This window comes from Homarus americanus, unplaced genomic scaffold, assembly GCF_018991925.1.
Source record: "Homarus americanus isolate GMGI-L3 unplaced genomic scaffold, GMGI_Hamer_2.0 scaffold33040, whole genome shotgun sequence".
NCBI classification, from domain to species: domain Eukaryota; kingdom Metazoa; phylum Arthropoda; class Malacostraca; order Decapoda; family Nephropidae; genus Homarus; species Homarus americanus.
The window spans coordinates 52,501-69,255 of record NW_024747310.1 but is presented as its reverse complement, the minus strand read 5'-3'; the positions used below and the strand labels follow the sequence as shown (position 1 = coordinate 69,255).

The window sequence follows — 16,755 nt, the reverse complement described above, 5'->3', positions numbered from 1 at the left end:
CCTACACCCCCTCCTCCCCCCCACCTCCTCCCTGCCCCTGCCACACCTCCTCCCTGCCTGCCACCTCCCCTCCCCTGCCCCTACCCACCTCCCTCCCCTGCCCACCTGCTCCTGCCTTGCCTGCCACCCCTCCCTGCCCACCCCTGCCACCCTCCCTGCCCTACCCCTGCCCCACCTCTGCCTCTTCCCATTGTCTGGCTATGAGATGTGTTGTGTTGATCAAGTCAGCGTTAATGCAGGAGTTGAACTTATTACAGGTATATTATTAACAGTAATGCCTCCCCCCTCTCTCCCCTCCCCCCCCCTCTCTCTCCCTCCCCTCTCTCTCCCTCCCCCTCTCTCCCTCCCCCTCCCCTCCCACACTAACACACAATTCCTCCCCTCATTGTCCCTCCCCTCACTATTCCCTCTCCATACCTAACATCTTCCCTCTCTTCACCTCTCCTCTCCCCTCCACCTCCCTTCCGTCTTCTCTTCCTCTCCTCTTCCTCTCATCCCACAAAGCAATACAGAATAAGGAAAGATCATCTCCTGTGACACACGAATAACAATAGGAAGATAAGAATAAATCAAGGAAAGAGAGAGAGAGAGAGAGAGAGAGAGAGAGAGAAGAGAGAGAGTCACTCACTGTGGTCTCGAGGGCAGAGGAAAAATACTCCACATTTGTCATCTAATTCAAGACCAGTTTAGTCTCCCCATGAAAGAAGAATTACGCTCCCGTTTTTCTTGTTGGGAGGCACAGAAAATGGGAGAGAAATTGGTTTGACAGAGTTACGAGAAAAGTGGGCGATGAAAAGAGAGGGAGGGTGAGTGGGCGATGAGAAAGAGGAAGGGTGAGTGGAGTGTTGGAGAAGAGAGGAGAGTGGTGGGCGATGAAAAGAGGGAAGGGAGTGAGTGGGCGGTGGAAAGAGGGAGAGTGGTAGGTGGTGAAGAGGGAAGGAGTGAGTGGGCAGTGGGGAAGAAGAGGGAAGGGTGAGTGGGCGGTGGGGAAAGAAGAGGAAGAGTGAGTGGGCGGTGGGGAAGAGAGGGAAGTGAAGTGGGTGTTGAGAAGGGAAGAGTGGGCGGTGGGGAAAGAGAGGGAAGGAGGAGGGCGGTGGGGAAAGAGGAGAGTGGTAGGTGATGAAAGAGGAGGAAGGAGGAGGGCGGGAAAGAGAGGGAAGGAGGAGGGCAGAAAGAGAGGAAGGAGTGGTAAGTGGTGGGAAGAGAGGGGAAGGAGGAGGGCGGTGGGGAAAGAGAGAGGAGGAGTATGTGAAGAGAGAGGGAAGGATTGGAAGGAAACTGAGTGAGCGAGTGGGGAGGATAAAGAGAGTGAGTGATTGAGTGGTGAAGATGGTGTGAGTGAGTGGGCGCTCAAGATGAATAGAGGGAGAGAGAGAAGGGGAGTGAGTGGGCAACGTAGAGGGACGGAGGGAGAAAGTAAGTGGGTAATGAAGAGAGGAGAAGAAGAGAGGGAAAACGGGAGGGAAGAAGAAAACAAGGAAAATGGAAGAGGGGAGACAGAGAGAGAGAAGGATAAATAAACTTGAGGAATGTGGGAGAGGAATAAGAAGATAACGTCGAGAAAGAATGTAGGAACCGAGAGGGAGATAACAGAATGACGGATGGAGAAAAAAAGAGAGAGATGATAATTGAAAGGTGTGTGTCTTAAGTTCAGGTGCTTAAATGTCAAGACACTGAATTTTATACACACACACACACAGCCCTCCCCACAGCCCCCACACACAGCCCCCCACACAGCCCCCACACACAGCCCCCACACAGCCCCCCACACAGCCCCCCACCACAGCCCCCCACACCCCCACACAGCCCCCCGACACACAGCCCCACACAACCCTTCCCCAGCCCCCCCCCACACACAACCCCACAGCCCCCCACAGCCTCCCCCAGCCCCCCACACAGCCCCCCACACCCCCCACCACCCCCACCCCACACAACCCCCCCACAGCCCCCCCACAGCCCCCCCACACAGCCCCCACACACAGCCCCCACACACAGCCCCCACACACTGCCAACTTTCTGCTCCTGATATTTTGCCTCACACAGATAAGAATAAAGTATGAACCTGACGAGGTCATTTCTCCTCCTCCTCCCCATTTCTTCCTCTCCTCCTCCCTCCTATTATCTTCCTCCTCATCCTATTCTCCTCCTCCTCTACTACCCTCCTCCTCCTCCTCCCCCTATTCTCCTCCCTTCCTCCTCCTATTCCTTCTCCTTCCTTCTCAACAGAGATATAATTTGATGTCTAATTTCGCCTTTGATGTTTCATGAGTCCTTACTTACAAAAGCCACCCGATGTTGTTGTTGTTGTTGTTGTTGTGGTGGTTGTTGTTGTTGTTGTTGTTGTTGTTGTTGTTGTGATTGTTGTTGTTGTGATTGTTGTTGTTGTGATTGTTTTGTTATTATTATCATCATTATCACTATCCTCTCTCTCTCTCTCCTCACATCATATCTCTCTCTTTTGTTCTCTGCTTTTCTTGTCGTTTACATAAAGGTTTTCATCAACTGGTTCATTGAAACAGTTGAGGAGGGGGTTCGAAACAGTGAGCCAAGAATAGCAGACGTCAGACACTGGGAGGTTCAAGTGGGCGACTGAGACAAAGTGGCGACAGTTTTGGTTCGAAGCAGTTCAAGTCGACACTGTGTGAAGCAGATCCGAAACGGTGGTTCAAAACGTGTGAGTCAATAGAGTATTTTTTGTTTGTTTTATTTCAACAAGTATGGGTCGTTTAGGGTCTAGGGTTCGAAACAATTGAATCGAAACAACTGAATCAAGACAACTGAATCAAGACAACAGAATCAAAACAACAGAATCAAAACAACAGATCAAACAACTGAATCAAAAACAGCAGAATGAGACAACAGAATCAACACATCAAAACAACGAGACTCGAGATGGGGGCAAACATTCGAATCACTTGGGGTCGAGAGATCTGCTGGGATGTGGAGGCTGATCACCGTGAGTTGTTGTGACGGGAGACAAGGAGAGTTTTGAGAGAGGGTGGGGAGAGTGGGGTGAGAGGGTACGAGGGGTGAGAGGGAGGGGTGAGAGGTGGGGAGAGGGGGTGAGAGGGAGGGAGAGTGTGAGAGGGTGACGGAGGTGAGAGGGTGAGGAGAGGTGAGAGGGTGAGGGAGAGGGGGTGAGAGGGAGGGAGGGTGGGGTAGAGGTGAGGGGGAGAGGGGTGGGGAGAGTGGGGTGAGAGGGGAGGGGTGAGAGGGTGAGGGGAGAGGGTGAGAGGTGACGGAGGTGGAGAGGGTAGGAGTGGGGTCCCTAGAGGAGAGAAAGAGAAAGGTGATTCGAGAGAGAGAGAAAGAGAGAGAGAGAGAGAGAGAGAGAGAGAGAGAAGAAGAGGAGAAGAGAGAGAAGCGTCAAGGATAGAGAGAGAGCCAGACAGACAGACCTGTAAGGGAAAAGACAGACAGACAGACAGACAGACAGACAGACAGACAGAGATAAGATCCTTCATTACTCGGTCTCTCTTTCGCTGGAGTATCACTCAGGCGTGAGACTCGACCTTTCTACCTCGTCGACCTGGCTCACACTCGAGCCTCCTCCTCCTCCCCCTCCTTTACTTCCTGCTACTTCCTCTCTTCTTAACCCTTCTCCTCTTCCCCCTCACCTCCCTCTTCCTCTCTCCCTCCCCACTTCTTTCCTCCCCCAACCCTCTCCCATCTCAGCTCACACCAAACCCTCCCCCTCCCCCTCCCCCGGCCATTGTTGTTGACAGAGGGCTGAGGGCTGAGGGCTGTTTACCACCAGTTTGGGAACGTCTTTGTGTTTTATGGAGGTTTTGAGGGAGAGATGAGCTGGAGGTTTGAGTTGGCCTCTCACTTCTGTTCGTCTGTCTGTCTGTCAATCTGTCTCTACCTGTCTGTATCTGTCTGTCTGTCTCATCTGTCTCTACCTGTCTGTCAGTCTTCACAGCCTCACTCGTCAAGAGGAATAAAAACTTGTGACAGCGACTTGTTTAATTATCACGAGTAGTTTATCACACGAGAGACCTGCTCCTAGCACTCTCAGCCCCAGCCCTCTCAGTTCCTAGCCCTCTCAGCTCCTAGCACTCTCAGCTCCTAGCACCTCCCAGCTCCTGAGCACCTCAGCCCTAGCACTCTCAGCTCCTAGCACTCTCAGCCCCTAGCACCTCAGCTCCGAGCACTCTGCCCCAGCCCTCTCAGCTCCTAGCCCTTCCCCGAGCACCTCAGCCCGAGCACCTCAAATCCTAGCCCTCTCAGCTCCTAGCCTCAGCTCCTAGCACCTCAGCCAGCCCCAGCTTCTAGCCCTCTCAGCTTCAGCCCCAGCTCCCACCTCAGTTTAGCCTCTCAGCTTCTAGCCCTCTCAGCTTCTAGCCTCTCAGCTCCTAGCACCTCGCTTCTAGCCCTCTCAGCTTCCAGCCTCAGCCCTAGCCTCCTCAGCGCTCCTTACAGTTCTCACCTCCCAGCGCTCTCCTAAGATCCTTTTATAGTATCTATTTCTCTCAGCGTCAAGAAGAAATATTTCATCACTTATATTTTACGCCCTGAGTTTATTCCTTACAAGAGGGAATAAAGTCTTTAGGATATATATTGTGTATGTATGTATGTATGTATGTATGTATGTAGTGTAGTAGTTGATGTGTTTGTTTCTGGTGTGTGTGTGTGTGTGTGTGCATCAATTTGTTTGTTTTATCTGTTTACGTGTGTTTGTGCTTAGTTGCTTGTTGTTTGGCTGGTCATGCTATGGGTTAGGTGTGGGTAGGGTCGTTGGTCATGTATAGGGTCGCGTCATGGGTTAGGTGTGTGGGTAGAGTCGCCATGGGTTAGTGTGGGTAAGGCTTGGTCATGGGTTAGTGTGTAGAGTCGCAGCATGGTTGTGTGAGTCACATGGGTTAGTTGCAGGGTCGCGTTGGCTGGGTTAGGTGTGGGCCAGGGTCGTGTTGGTCAGGTTAGGGGTAGAGTGTTGTGCCAAGGGGTCGCGTTGGTCATGGGTTAGTGGGTAGGGTCCGTGTCATGGGTTAGGTGTGGGTAGGTCGCGTTGGTCATGGGTTAGGTGTGGCCAGGCCTTGCAGTTAGTGCCAGGCCGTGGTCATGGTGGTTAGGTGTAGGGTCAGTGCTGGTCATGGGTTAGGTGTGCAAGGGTCGCGTTGGTCATGGGTTAGGTGGCCAGGGCTGTTGGTCATGGGTTAGGTGTGGCCAGGGTCGCGTTGGTCATGGGTTAGGTGGCCAGGGTCGTTGGTTGTGGGTTAGTGTGTAGAGTCTGGTCAGGGATGGACATAATTATGATCCCGCAAGAAATTTTCAGATTACTGCAAAGTGAAGGTCCAGGAGGTGTGTAAGGAGAGACAGACAGACAGGAGACAGACAGAGACAGACAGACAGACAGAAGAGAAACAGACAGAAGAGACAGAGAAAAGACAGACAGACAGAATGAGACAGACAGACAGACAGAGACAGTGAGACAGACAGAAGACAGACAGTGAGACAGACAGAACAGACAGACAATGACAGACAGACAGACAGACAGACAGACAAACAGACAGACAATGAGACAGACAGACAGACAGACAGACAGTGAGACAGACAGACAGACAGACAGACAGTGAGACAGACAGACAGACAGACAGAGATAGACAGACAGGAGAGACAGAAGACAGAGAGAGAGACAGACAGACAGACAGAGGACAGTGAGACAGACAGACAGACAGACAGACAGACAGACAATGAGACAGAGAGACAGGCAGACAGTGAGACAGACAGAGGCAGACAGACAGTGAGACAGACAAACAGACAGACAGGAGACAAACAGACAGACAGACAGACAGACAGAGAACAGACAGACAGACAGACAGACAGACAGACAGTGAGACAGACAGACAGACAGAGACAGACAGAGACAAACAGAGACAGACAGACAGACAGACAAGACAGACAGAACAGTGAGACAGACAGACAGACAGACAGACAGGACAAAGAACAGATAGAGACAGACAGACAGACAGAAGACAGACAATGAGACAGACAGACAGACAGAGAGACAGACAGACAGACAGACAGAGAGACAGACAGACAGACAGACAAACAGACAGAAGACAGTGAGACAAACAGACAGACAGACAGACAGTGAGACAGGAGACAGACAGACAGACAGTGAGACAGACAGACAGAGGACAGACAGACAGGAGACAGACAGACAGACAAGACAGACAGACAGTGAGAGACAGACAGACAGACAGACTCAGAGGATGTCTTGACACTTGTTTAGCTGTCGTGAAGTGTGTTAATGTAGCTGTCTCATGTCTCTCTCATATACTTAAAAAATAACAAAGACTTAAGTTCATTATCACACCTTAGGCAGGTAAACCCCCTCTCTTAATTAGAATTTAAATCCAATTCACCTGTTCACTTCTAAATACAAATGATGATTCCAGAATATAATCACACGTTTCCATTAATCTCAAATAATCTCACTTTATAATCGTCAGCGGAAAGGTAATTCACTACATCAGCTCGTAATGTAATTCGTAATGTAATTTTAATTCACTGCGGAATTACAACATCAATTGCATTCGTCACAGCCACGATTATCTCTCTCTCTCTCTCTCTCTCTCTCTCTCGTCATATCAGAAAAGTTACCTGGGGGTGGATGAATTAAACTTTTTCGTAAATTGGATTTTGGTAGAAGGACATACCTGTTGATGTCACCTGGGAGGAGAGGAAGAGGAGAGAGGAAGAGGAGAGGAAGAGAGGACAGGAGAGGAGTGAGTTATGTTTCGTCTAAAATTATAACACATTAACTGATAATCTCTTAGTAATTGTGTGATCATCATAATGGTGGTCAATCAAGGGTGACCTGATCTTATTGGGTATATCAATGGACCCATGAATTAACCTTTCACCCCAGTAAGGTCATAGGTCATAGTGAGGTCATAAATGCAAATCCTTCAAATACCTACATTATTAATTGTAAAGGGTGAAACATCTTAACTACACATACTCTCACTTAACTACTGCAGCTGCTGTTTTATATCTTGTGAAAATTGTTGTATTAGAAAAAAGCTGCATCGATCAGTTTCTTATCACTGGTTCAACTTCACCCCCTCCCAGACCCCTCCAGAGTCCTCCAGGGTCCTCCAGACCCTTCCAGAGCCCTCCAGACCTCTCCAGACCCCCCTCAGATCCCTCCAGAGCCCTCCAGAGTCTCCCAGAGTCCTCCAGAGCCCCCAGAGCCCTCCAGCCCACCAGACTCCACCAGACCCTCCAGAGCCCACTTGACCCTCCAGAGCACCCCAGAGCCCTCCAGACCTCCCACAGAGCCCACCAGACCCTCCAGAGCCCACCAGACCCTCCAGAGCCCACCAGACCCTCCAGAGCCCACCAGACTCCAGAGCACCCCAGAGCCCTCCAGACCCTCCAGAGCCCACCGAGCCCACCAGACCTCCAGAGCACCCCAGAGCCCTCCAGACCCTCCAGAGCCCACCAGAGCCCACCAGACCTCCAGAGCCCCAGAGCCTCCAGACCCCACAGAGCCCACCAGGACCCCTCCAGAGAGCCCACCAGACCCTCCAGAGCCCACCAGACCCCTCCAGAGCCCACCAGACCCTCCAGACCCCACCAGACCTCCGGAGCACCCCAGAGCCCCCACACGGACACCAGTATTCATCTAATATTGTTGCGTATTGCACTTGTGCTGGCCCTGTAGGGCCATTATCACCGTGTTAATCCACTTATCTCCGAGTTCCTGGTTTAGGGGTTGCTAGCTAAGAGGGGTTGTGGTATTGGGTTAAGAAGTTGATTAAGAAGAAGGTGAGAGCCTTTATATAACATCATCGTCACACACACACACACACACACACACACACACACACACACATCCCTTTATACAGATATAGAAAAGATGATAAAAAAAAAAAATATTAAGTTAGTCTTTTAAAGGGCAGTTGACACCTCCACTGTATCATGTAAGTTAAGGGTTCTTTGTACCTCCTTAACTACCCAACAACACCACCATTGAGCCAAAGTGGGCGCTGATTGGCTGAATGACTCCCTGTTCTCTTCCATCCCTATCACCTTCTTTTTTTAACTGACTCGTTCTCTCTTCTATCTTGTTCCATTGGCTGGGTGGAGAGAGAGAGAGAGAGAGAGTCACACCCCGTCCATCTCCATCTATTGTTGCAGACTGGTGATGAAGCTTCAGGTGTTATGGAAGGTCGTGTTTACTGTGTCGGGTGGTGATGATGGTGCTATACCTCTCTGGCGGGTCATTATGATGGTGACGACTTCTCTCTCCTTCTGTTCTGTCTTCCTCTTCCCACCTTCTCCCTCTTTCCTCCTCCCCAACTCCCCTCTCTCTCCCTCCTCCTCCTTCTCTCTCCTTCACCTCCATATATCATGCCACACGACCTTCCTCCTCCTCCTCTCGAGAAGGCAAAGGCCAGAAATATGATAATGACACAGAATCAAACCCTCTATACCGCCGCCAGCCTGGAATCGAATGCTCCTTGTTTCCTCGTATATTTGATCCGATCCTCTTCACACCGTTTCGAATCGTAAATTGTCGTATTTGTCTTACTCTTTCGTCATAAATACCAGATTATGACGTACTTTGGGGGATGATCGATTATTTTTGTGGTATTGGATTCTATTCATTTTCTCACACGTGATTCGATTCCCTTTAAAGCGTTTCGAATCGTATTGGTTTTTTTTATCTTAATCGATATAATAAATTACTAAATTATATTTTTTTAGGATCAGAATCTTTTTTTTTTTTGTGTTGAATTCTACTAATTTCTCTTTTATTTCATCTAATCCTTTTCTTAGAGACTTAACCCTTAGATGAATGTGTTTTTCTTCGTCTATTGATATAAATAACTAAATACGACAATTATTTAGGATCCAATTCTATAAATCCGACTCTTGTTAAATCCTACTCATTCCCTCACTAATTTAATCGAATCCTTTATACAGCATTCAGAATCCTAAATGAGCGATTATCTTGCGGTTTTTGGTTATAAATTCCAAAGTTTTCCGTTTTAACAGGATCAAACCCTCTATATCAAACAGTCCTTGATATCTGAACCTGTTTAATACCTCAACAACTTAATCTAATCCCCTTATGAGTGTCCCCCAATCCTACATAACGGTGGTATATGTTTGTGGAATATAAAGTCAATGTTGTATACAGGTTCAAACCCTTTATAGCTAATTTCACTTGACATCCGATCCTCAATTGTTTAATCTGATCCTCTTAACAAGGTATCGGATCCTACATAATGGTATATTGTTGGTTTTTGCGTCTGTTGAAGAAAGAAAAGTAATTTGTTTCATTTCATGGAGAGACTCCCTTGTCCTATCCCCTCCCTCCTCCTTCTCTCCCCTCCCCTCCTCTCCCCCTCCCTTCTCACCCCCTCCCCATCCCTCCTCTTTCTTCCCCTCCTCCCCTTCCCTCCTTCTCCCCTCCCTTCCCTCCCTTCCCCCTCCTCACCTCCTCCTCCCTCCCCCCTCCCTCACCTCCTCCCCTTCCCCTCCCCCCCCTCTAGTGACAAAGAAGAGGGAAGAGACATATGGGAGGATTTTTTCCCTCTCGTGAAAAATCAGATTTCAGTTCATTAAAATCTGGAGGCCTGATTTTTTTTACAGATTTTTTTTGGGGGGGCGGTCGAGTTTCAGAGCAGTTTAGACGCCATTTGGGTTGTCAGATTTTGGTTTCAATGAGCCGGATAACTAACGTTCTTTCGAGTGAGCCGGATAAATAACGTTCTTTCGAGTGAGCCGGATAAATAACGTTCTTTCGAGTGAGCCGGATAAATAACGTTCTTTCGAGTGAGCCGGATAAATAACGTTCTTTCGAGTGAGCCGGATAAATAACGTTCTTTCGAGTGAGCCGGATAAATAACGTTCTTTCGAGTGAGCCGGATAAATAACGTTCTTCGAGTGAGGTGCCGGATAAAATAACGTTCTTTTCGAGGAGCTGGATAAATAATGTTATTTGTAACTCCTCTTATGTGATTTTTTTTTTTACTTACGAACCTTGAGAGAGAGAGAGAGAGGGGAGAGAGAGAGAGAGAGAGAGAGAGAGAGAGAGAGAGAGAGAGAGAGAGAGGAACTTAACCTTTTTTTTTAGCATTATGAAGAAACTTAATGAGTTATTAAATTGTGTGTTTTTCTCTTCTTCCCACTTCTCCTCCTCCTCTCCTCCTCCTCCTCCTCTCCTCTTCCTCTCCTCCTCCTCCTCTCCTCCTTCCTCCTGTCTTCCTTCCGCCGTCTTGGATATATTTTGCGTCTTCAAAAGAATATTTTTTTTGTGCGTGTGTTTGTGAAGATTGTTTTTTCCCCTTGCCTTCATCATCGTCTTTAATGAGGGAGAGAGGGAGAGAGGGGAGGAGGAGAGAGGGAGGTGGGAGGGAGGGAGAGAGAGAGAGAGAGAGAGAGAGAGAGAGAGAGAGAGAGAGAGAGAGATTAAAGCACACACACTCACACACACACACAATAGTTACAAGCTTGTGTATTTAAATTAATCATGCTAACCTAACCTAACCTAACCTAACCTAACCTAACCTAAACTAACCTAACCTAACCAGTCTTCCCGTCTACACTTCAGGATGTGTCGGGATGAGGCAACAGCTTGGGTAATAATCGTCTCACTTGGATTACAGATCAGTTCCCACTAATCCTGGGGTTAGCTTGAGTGGCCGACGTTACATGAACAGGCCAGCGAGGTTACAGTATAAATGTTACAGGTTACAGTATAAATGTTACAGGTTACAGTATAAATGTTACAGGTTACAGTATAAATGTTACAGGTTACAGTATAAATGTTACAGGTTACAGTATAATTGTTACAGGTTACAGTATAAATGTTACAGGTTACAGTATAAATGTTACAGGTTACAGTATAAATGTTACAGGTTACAGTATAAATGTTACAGGTTACAGTATAAATGTTACAGGTTACAGTATAAATGTTACAGGTTACAGTATAAATATTACAGGTTACAGTATAAATGTTACAGGTTACAGTATAAATGTTACAGGTTACAGTATAAATGTTACAGGTTACAGTATAAATGTTACAGGTTACAGTATAAATGTTACAGGTTACAGTATAAATGTTACAGGTTACAGTATAAATGTTACAGGTTACAGTATAAATGTTACAGGTTACAGTATAATTGTTACAGGTTACAGTATAAATGTTACAGGTTACAGTATAAATGTTACAGGTTACAGTATAAATGTTACAGGTTACAGTATAAATGTTACAGGTTACAGTATAAATGTTACAGGTTACAGTATAAATGTTACAGGTTACAGTATAAATGTTACAGGTTACAGTATAAATGTTACAGGTTACAGTATAATTGTTACAGGTTACGAAGTCCACTTGTGTTTGTTATAAGTATTGCACGGACTCACAATAAACGGACGGACTCAGTAAACGGATGGACTCAGTAAACGGATGGACTCACAATAAACGGACGGACATACGAAGGGACTGACGCATGACGGACTTAGAACCGGATATATGGATACTATTTCCGTGTCCCTATCCAGCTGTAGTGTCCCTCTCACCATCCCCCTCTCACCATCCCCTCTCTATCCCCTCTCTCTTCACCCCTACCCCCCCTCTCAGGTAAACTAACCATTTTTCTTGTGGTTTAAACCTTTCGAGTGTTTGTCTCTTAAGCCCTTCTGTCTCGGAGGGGTTATGTGGTCCCCCTGGGGTCCGTGAGCGAACCTAAGGACCCCCAGTCACTCGTTCCCCTTAAGGCTGATAATCTCTGGGGTCTGTCAGGGGAGGTTCGACCATGTAGCTCTCTGGGGGTTAAGCCATGATCGTCTATTATCCCAACCAGCCGCCGTGAGGAGGAGAGGGAGAAGGGAGGAGAGGGAGAGAGAGGGAGAGAGAGGGAGGAAGGTGTGAGGGAGAGAGAGGGAGAGAGAGGGAGAAGGGAGGAGAGAGAGGGAGAGAGAGGGAGAAAAAGAAGGATAGGGTTAGTTGGAATCAGGAGGAAGAAAGAAAGAGCAAGGGAAGGAAGGAGAGGAGAAAGGAAGGATAGAGGAAGAATAAAGAAGAATGAAGAAGATAGAAGGAGGAAGAAGAAGGAAGGGGGAAGAAGAAGGAAGAGGGAAGAAGAAGGAAGAAGAAGGAGGGGAAGAGGAGAAAGAAGAAGGAAGAGGGAAGAAGAAGGAGGAGGAAGAAATTAGCCAACAGCTCATCTTAACTTACTCTACTGTATTGGGTAATTACTTCGGCCCGTGAGCTGAGTGGTGGATTGGGAAGATGATTCGGCCCCGTGGAGGTGATTCGGCCAGCTGATTCGGCCCCGCGGAGGTGATTCGGCCAGCTGATTCGGCCCCGCGGAGGTGATTCGGCCAGCTGATTCGGCCCCGCGGAGGTGATTCGGCCAGCTGATTCGGCCCCGCGGAGGTGATTCGGCCAGCTGATTCGGCCTACAGTGGAGATTGGGTGAGCTGATTCGGTATACATAGAGGATTCGAAGATGATTAGCTAAAGTGACTGTACCCCACGGAAATGATTGGACAAGAACCACGGCCCAGACAAGTGATTGGATAACAAGATTGGATCCAGTGAAGGAGTTTGTGAAGGGATTAGGAACGTCATTTTAGTTGATGGATAAGATTGGAGGATTTGGAGGTTAGAGTGACAGGCTGGAGAGTGAGGGAGAAACGTTTTGGAGGTAGGAGAGGTTAACGTTTTGGAGGTAGGAGAGGTTAACGTTTTGGAGGTAGGAGTGTTGCTTTGGGAGGTAGGAGAAGAATGTTTTTGGAGGTAGGGAGGTTAACGTTTTGGGAGGTAGGAGAGGCACGTTTTGGAGGAGAAGTTAACGTTTTGGAGTGTAGGAGAGGTTAACGTTTGGAGGTAGGGAGAAGTTAACGTTGAGGTAGGGAGAGGTTAACGTTTTTTGGGAGGTAGAGAGGAGCTAACGTTTTGCAAGGGGTCTTTTGGAGGCAGGAGAAGCAACGTTTTGGAGGTCTGTTTTGCAGGTCTTGGAGGTAGAGACAGATAACATTTACCGTTTGGAGAGAGAGAGAGAGAGAGAGAACGTCTTGGAGGTCAGTGAATGTGAGAACGTTTGGAGTTTGTAGGGGAGATGAGAACGTTTATCATATCAAAGAGGATAGTTTTTCAGCTAGAGGAGACAGACAGACAGACAGACAGACAGACAGACAGGGTAGGTGTTACATGACAGACACACGACATGCTCTTAATTGACAGATACAGACATAAGACATGATTCTTGTAGACAGACAAACATGACAGATAGACAGATGACATGCTCGTAATGACAGACACATTGCGACAAGACAGCTACAAAATGACTTTTAACCTACCTGGCGAAGAGATTTCTCTCTCTGTCTCTGTCTCTCTCAACCCGGAAAATATTTACTAAAAAAGAGAAAAAAAATTGGAAAACCTACACCTGAACGAGAGAAACACACACACACACACACACACACACACACACACACACACACACACACACACACACACACACACACACACACACTATCTCTGGTCTAAAGTGAACGAAGAATAAAGAGAAAATATACTGTGAAATGAAACAATATGAAGATGGAAGACATTTTAGTGAAATTTCATCATTACGTATTTTTTCCTATGTCCTCCTTCCTCTCCCTCTCCTCCTCTTCTTCTTCCTGCCTCCTCTTCTTCCTGCTTTCCCCTCCTACCCCCTCTCCTCCTCCCCCACCAAAAATATGACGAGACATAAAAATATTAATTAACCTAAGATCATCAGGTAATATCAGGTGTAATACTGACAAAGGACATCAAAGGCTCCTGTTGGGGGACCTGACCTGACCTGACCTGACCTGACCTGACCTGACCTGACCTTACAATGTGAGTAGTTAATATTATTGTTTATGGTGGTGGTATTATTATTATTATTATTATTATTATTATTATTATTATTATTCAGTGTGTGTGTGTGTGTGTGTGTGTGTGTGTTACAAGTACAGAATTAGTACCTATGGAAACACTTCATCTGTTTACGCCAATTACACAACACGCTAGCAATGTGTTTGTTGTTTTTGATATAAAAGAAATAAAAGTTATTTATATCACCTCAGGTAAAATAACGTAGGTGATTTATTGGACGTTAATACATAGAGAAATGACCATTGTAAAAAAATAGTTGATTTATTTAATATTTTAATGCTAGACACACACACTCACACTGATACACACACACACACACACACACACACACACACACACGAGAATAAAATTATTATCATTTATTCGGAGAAACAAATTATCCTTCCCCTTTCCTCCCCCCCTTACCTGTCAGTTAATGACTTCTTTCCTCTCACTTCCCAACGCCTTCCACCTCACTCCCTTCTTTCCTGCACCTGCCACGAAATTCCCTTGATTTTCATCACCCCCACCATCCCACCATCACCCCTCCTCTCCCCACCATCACCCTCCTCTCCCCCACCATCACCCCCTCTCCCCCCACCATCACCCCCCTCCTACCTGTTAGCTACCCAGGTGAGCACTAATGATCCCCCTGCTGAATATACCTGGGTAAAGCCCAATGCAGTTAGTCAGGCTGTTTTCGTTATGTCATAATTAATAACAAGTCTAAACGGGCCGCCTGCTATCGCCACCTTCAGGTCAACACCACTGCCACCATCACCACCAATCACCACCAATCTCCACTCTAATCACCATCACCAACCACCACTACCACTCATTCCCCACCACTATTGCATGTCTACCAGTAATTACAACCACCATCTTTACTGTTACACCTCTCTCTCTCTCTGTTATTACGGTACCACCGACTGGGCTATGTATCTCAAAGGATACATGTAATTATAGAGCTTTGGAGGTTTCTTAATATGTAATTAAACTGCCGAAATTGTCAGTTTATTTGAAGCTATAATGTCTATTAATATTCACCTGGGGGGAGGGAGGGGATGAGGGGAGGGAGGGGGAGGCCTGTGTTCTTGTCTGTGTGTTTGTTTATGTATGTGATTAATCTTTTTTTTGTAATAAATCTTGCTTTTTTTTAGATTTATTTTGCTTGGTTTATCAATCTGTGTGTGTGTGTGTGTGTGTGTGTGTGTGTGTGTGTTCGTCTGTCTGCCTGTCCAAGGTCCGTCCGTTATGCAATTCCAGTTTTCACAATAGAACCCTAATATTTGGTAGGGAGGTGCGGGTGACCTCCAGGGGCTGGTTGGTCACTATCTCCTGTCTCTCCACCTGGGCGAGGCCGGGAACCTCACCTGGTGTACATTCTAATAAGTAATTTACCTGTCTAATTAATATATCTACCTATTTAACCTGTCTATCTATTTAATCTGTCTATTTAATCTGTCTATTTAATCTGTCTATTTAATCTGTCTATTTAATCTGTCTATTTAACCTGTCTATCTATTTAATCTATCTATTTAATCTGTCTATTTAATCTGTCTATTTAATCTGTCTATTTAATCTGTCTATTTAATCTGTCTATTTAACCTGTCTATCTATTTAATCTGTCCATTTAATTTATGTATTCTGTTAATTTCTATATAATTAGTACTATCTGTTGATACATTTCTTGACTCTATTAATTTATCTTCTCCCCATCAGAGCTAATTAATCCACCTAACACAGCCTCTCTCATTAACTTACCTGTAGTAACTAGAATATTAATATTATACGGAATGAAAACACCTTTGAATAATAATAACAATAACAATAATAATAATAAAAATGACAATAATAATAATAATAATAATAATAATAATAATAACAATAATAATAATAATAATAATAATAATAATAATAATAATAATAAAAATAATAATAATAATAATAATAATAATAATAATAATAATATAGTAATAATAATAATGACTTTAACTCTTTATTAACATGATACACCTTTATAGTCACCTGTTCCCCACGTCACACCTGAGGCCACTAACAACTCCTACCTTGTCATCATCAACCAACCATAGGATTAATTTTACTATTGATATGGTGTTTATTGAGGCCCTTAATATGTATATACCAGATTGAATTCCTCCCTCCCCCTCCTCCCGCATCTCTTCCCCCCTCACTTTTTCCTCACCTCCTCTTCCTCACTCCTCCTCACCTCCCCCTCTCACCCCTTCCCCAATAACAACACAAGACGAAGGAGATGGGATTTTCACCTCTATGACTAAAGGTTAATAGAGGTGTTTTGAGTCTTGTTTTGCTCGGGGGGAAAATAATTAGATGAATCTCTGTTTTTAATTGCGTGTTAAGAATGATTTCCCCCTTCACTAATTACCAGTGTGTGTGTGTGTGTGTGTGTGTGTGTGTATGTATGTATGTATGTATTTGGGATTTTATTTTATTTTATTTGTGATTTTATTTGTCATTTTATTTATTTTATTTATTTTTATTTTTTATTTGGGATTTTATTTTATTTTACTTGTGTGTGGAAGAGGGGAGGGAAGAGGAGGAGGAGGAGGAGGAGGAGGAAGATAAGAAGAAAAGAGTGGAGGAGGAAAGGAGGAGGAGAAGGAAGAAGTGGTTGAGAAGGAGGAAGAGGGGAAGGAGGAGGAGGAAGAAGAAGTGGTTGAGAAGGAGGAAGAGGGGAAGGAGGAGGAAGAAGATATCGACCGAATGTAACTCAATTTTTTTGTCTTATGAGTTATTACACACCTCTCTGTAAACACAAACATCAAGGGCCGCTGTAAACAACCTGTACAAACAAGGAGTCTCAAACAATGTGTACACAACAGATAATGGTCTCGTTAATGACA

The 16,755-nt window shown here is 45.9% G+C and overlaps 1 protein-coding gene across 1 annotated transcript; it reads left to right on the top strand.

Moving 5' to 3' along the window:
• The first annotated feature begins 2,892 nt into the window (after positions 1–2,892).
• On the top strand, positions 2,893–7,637 carry LOC121879552 (proline-rich receptor-like protein kinase PERK9). The gene is made up of 2 exons (XM_042386204.1): positions 2,893–2,956; positions 7,078–7,637. Exons 1-2 carry the CDS (start codon positions 2,893–2,895, stop codon positions 7,635–7,637), a joined length of 624 nt encoding a protein of 207 aa, XP_042242138.1.
• The last annotated feature ends 9,118 nt before the right edge of the window (positions 7,638–16,755 follow it).

What these genes read in the sequence shown, in the direction of transcription:
- LOC121879552 (XM_042386204.1), top strand. Translation starts at nt 2,893, where the DNA reads ATGGGGGCAAACATTCGAATCACTTGGGGTCGAGAGATCTGCTGGGAT. An exon ending in GGATGTGGAGGCTGATCACC is followed by an intron (nt 2,957 to 7,077) that starts GTGAGTTGTTGT and finishes ACCCCCTCCCAG; the next exon opens with ACCCCTCCAGAGTCCTCCAG.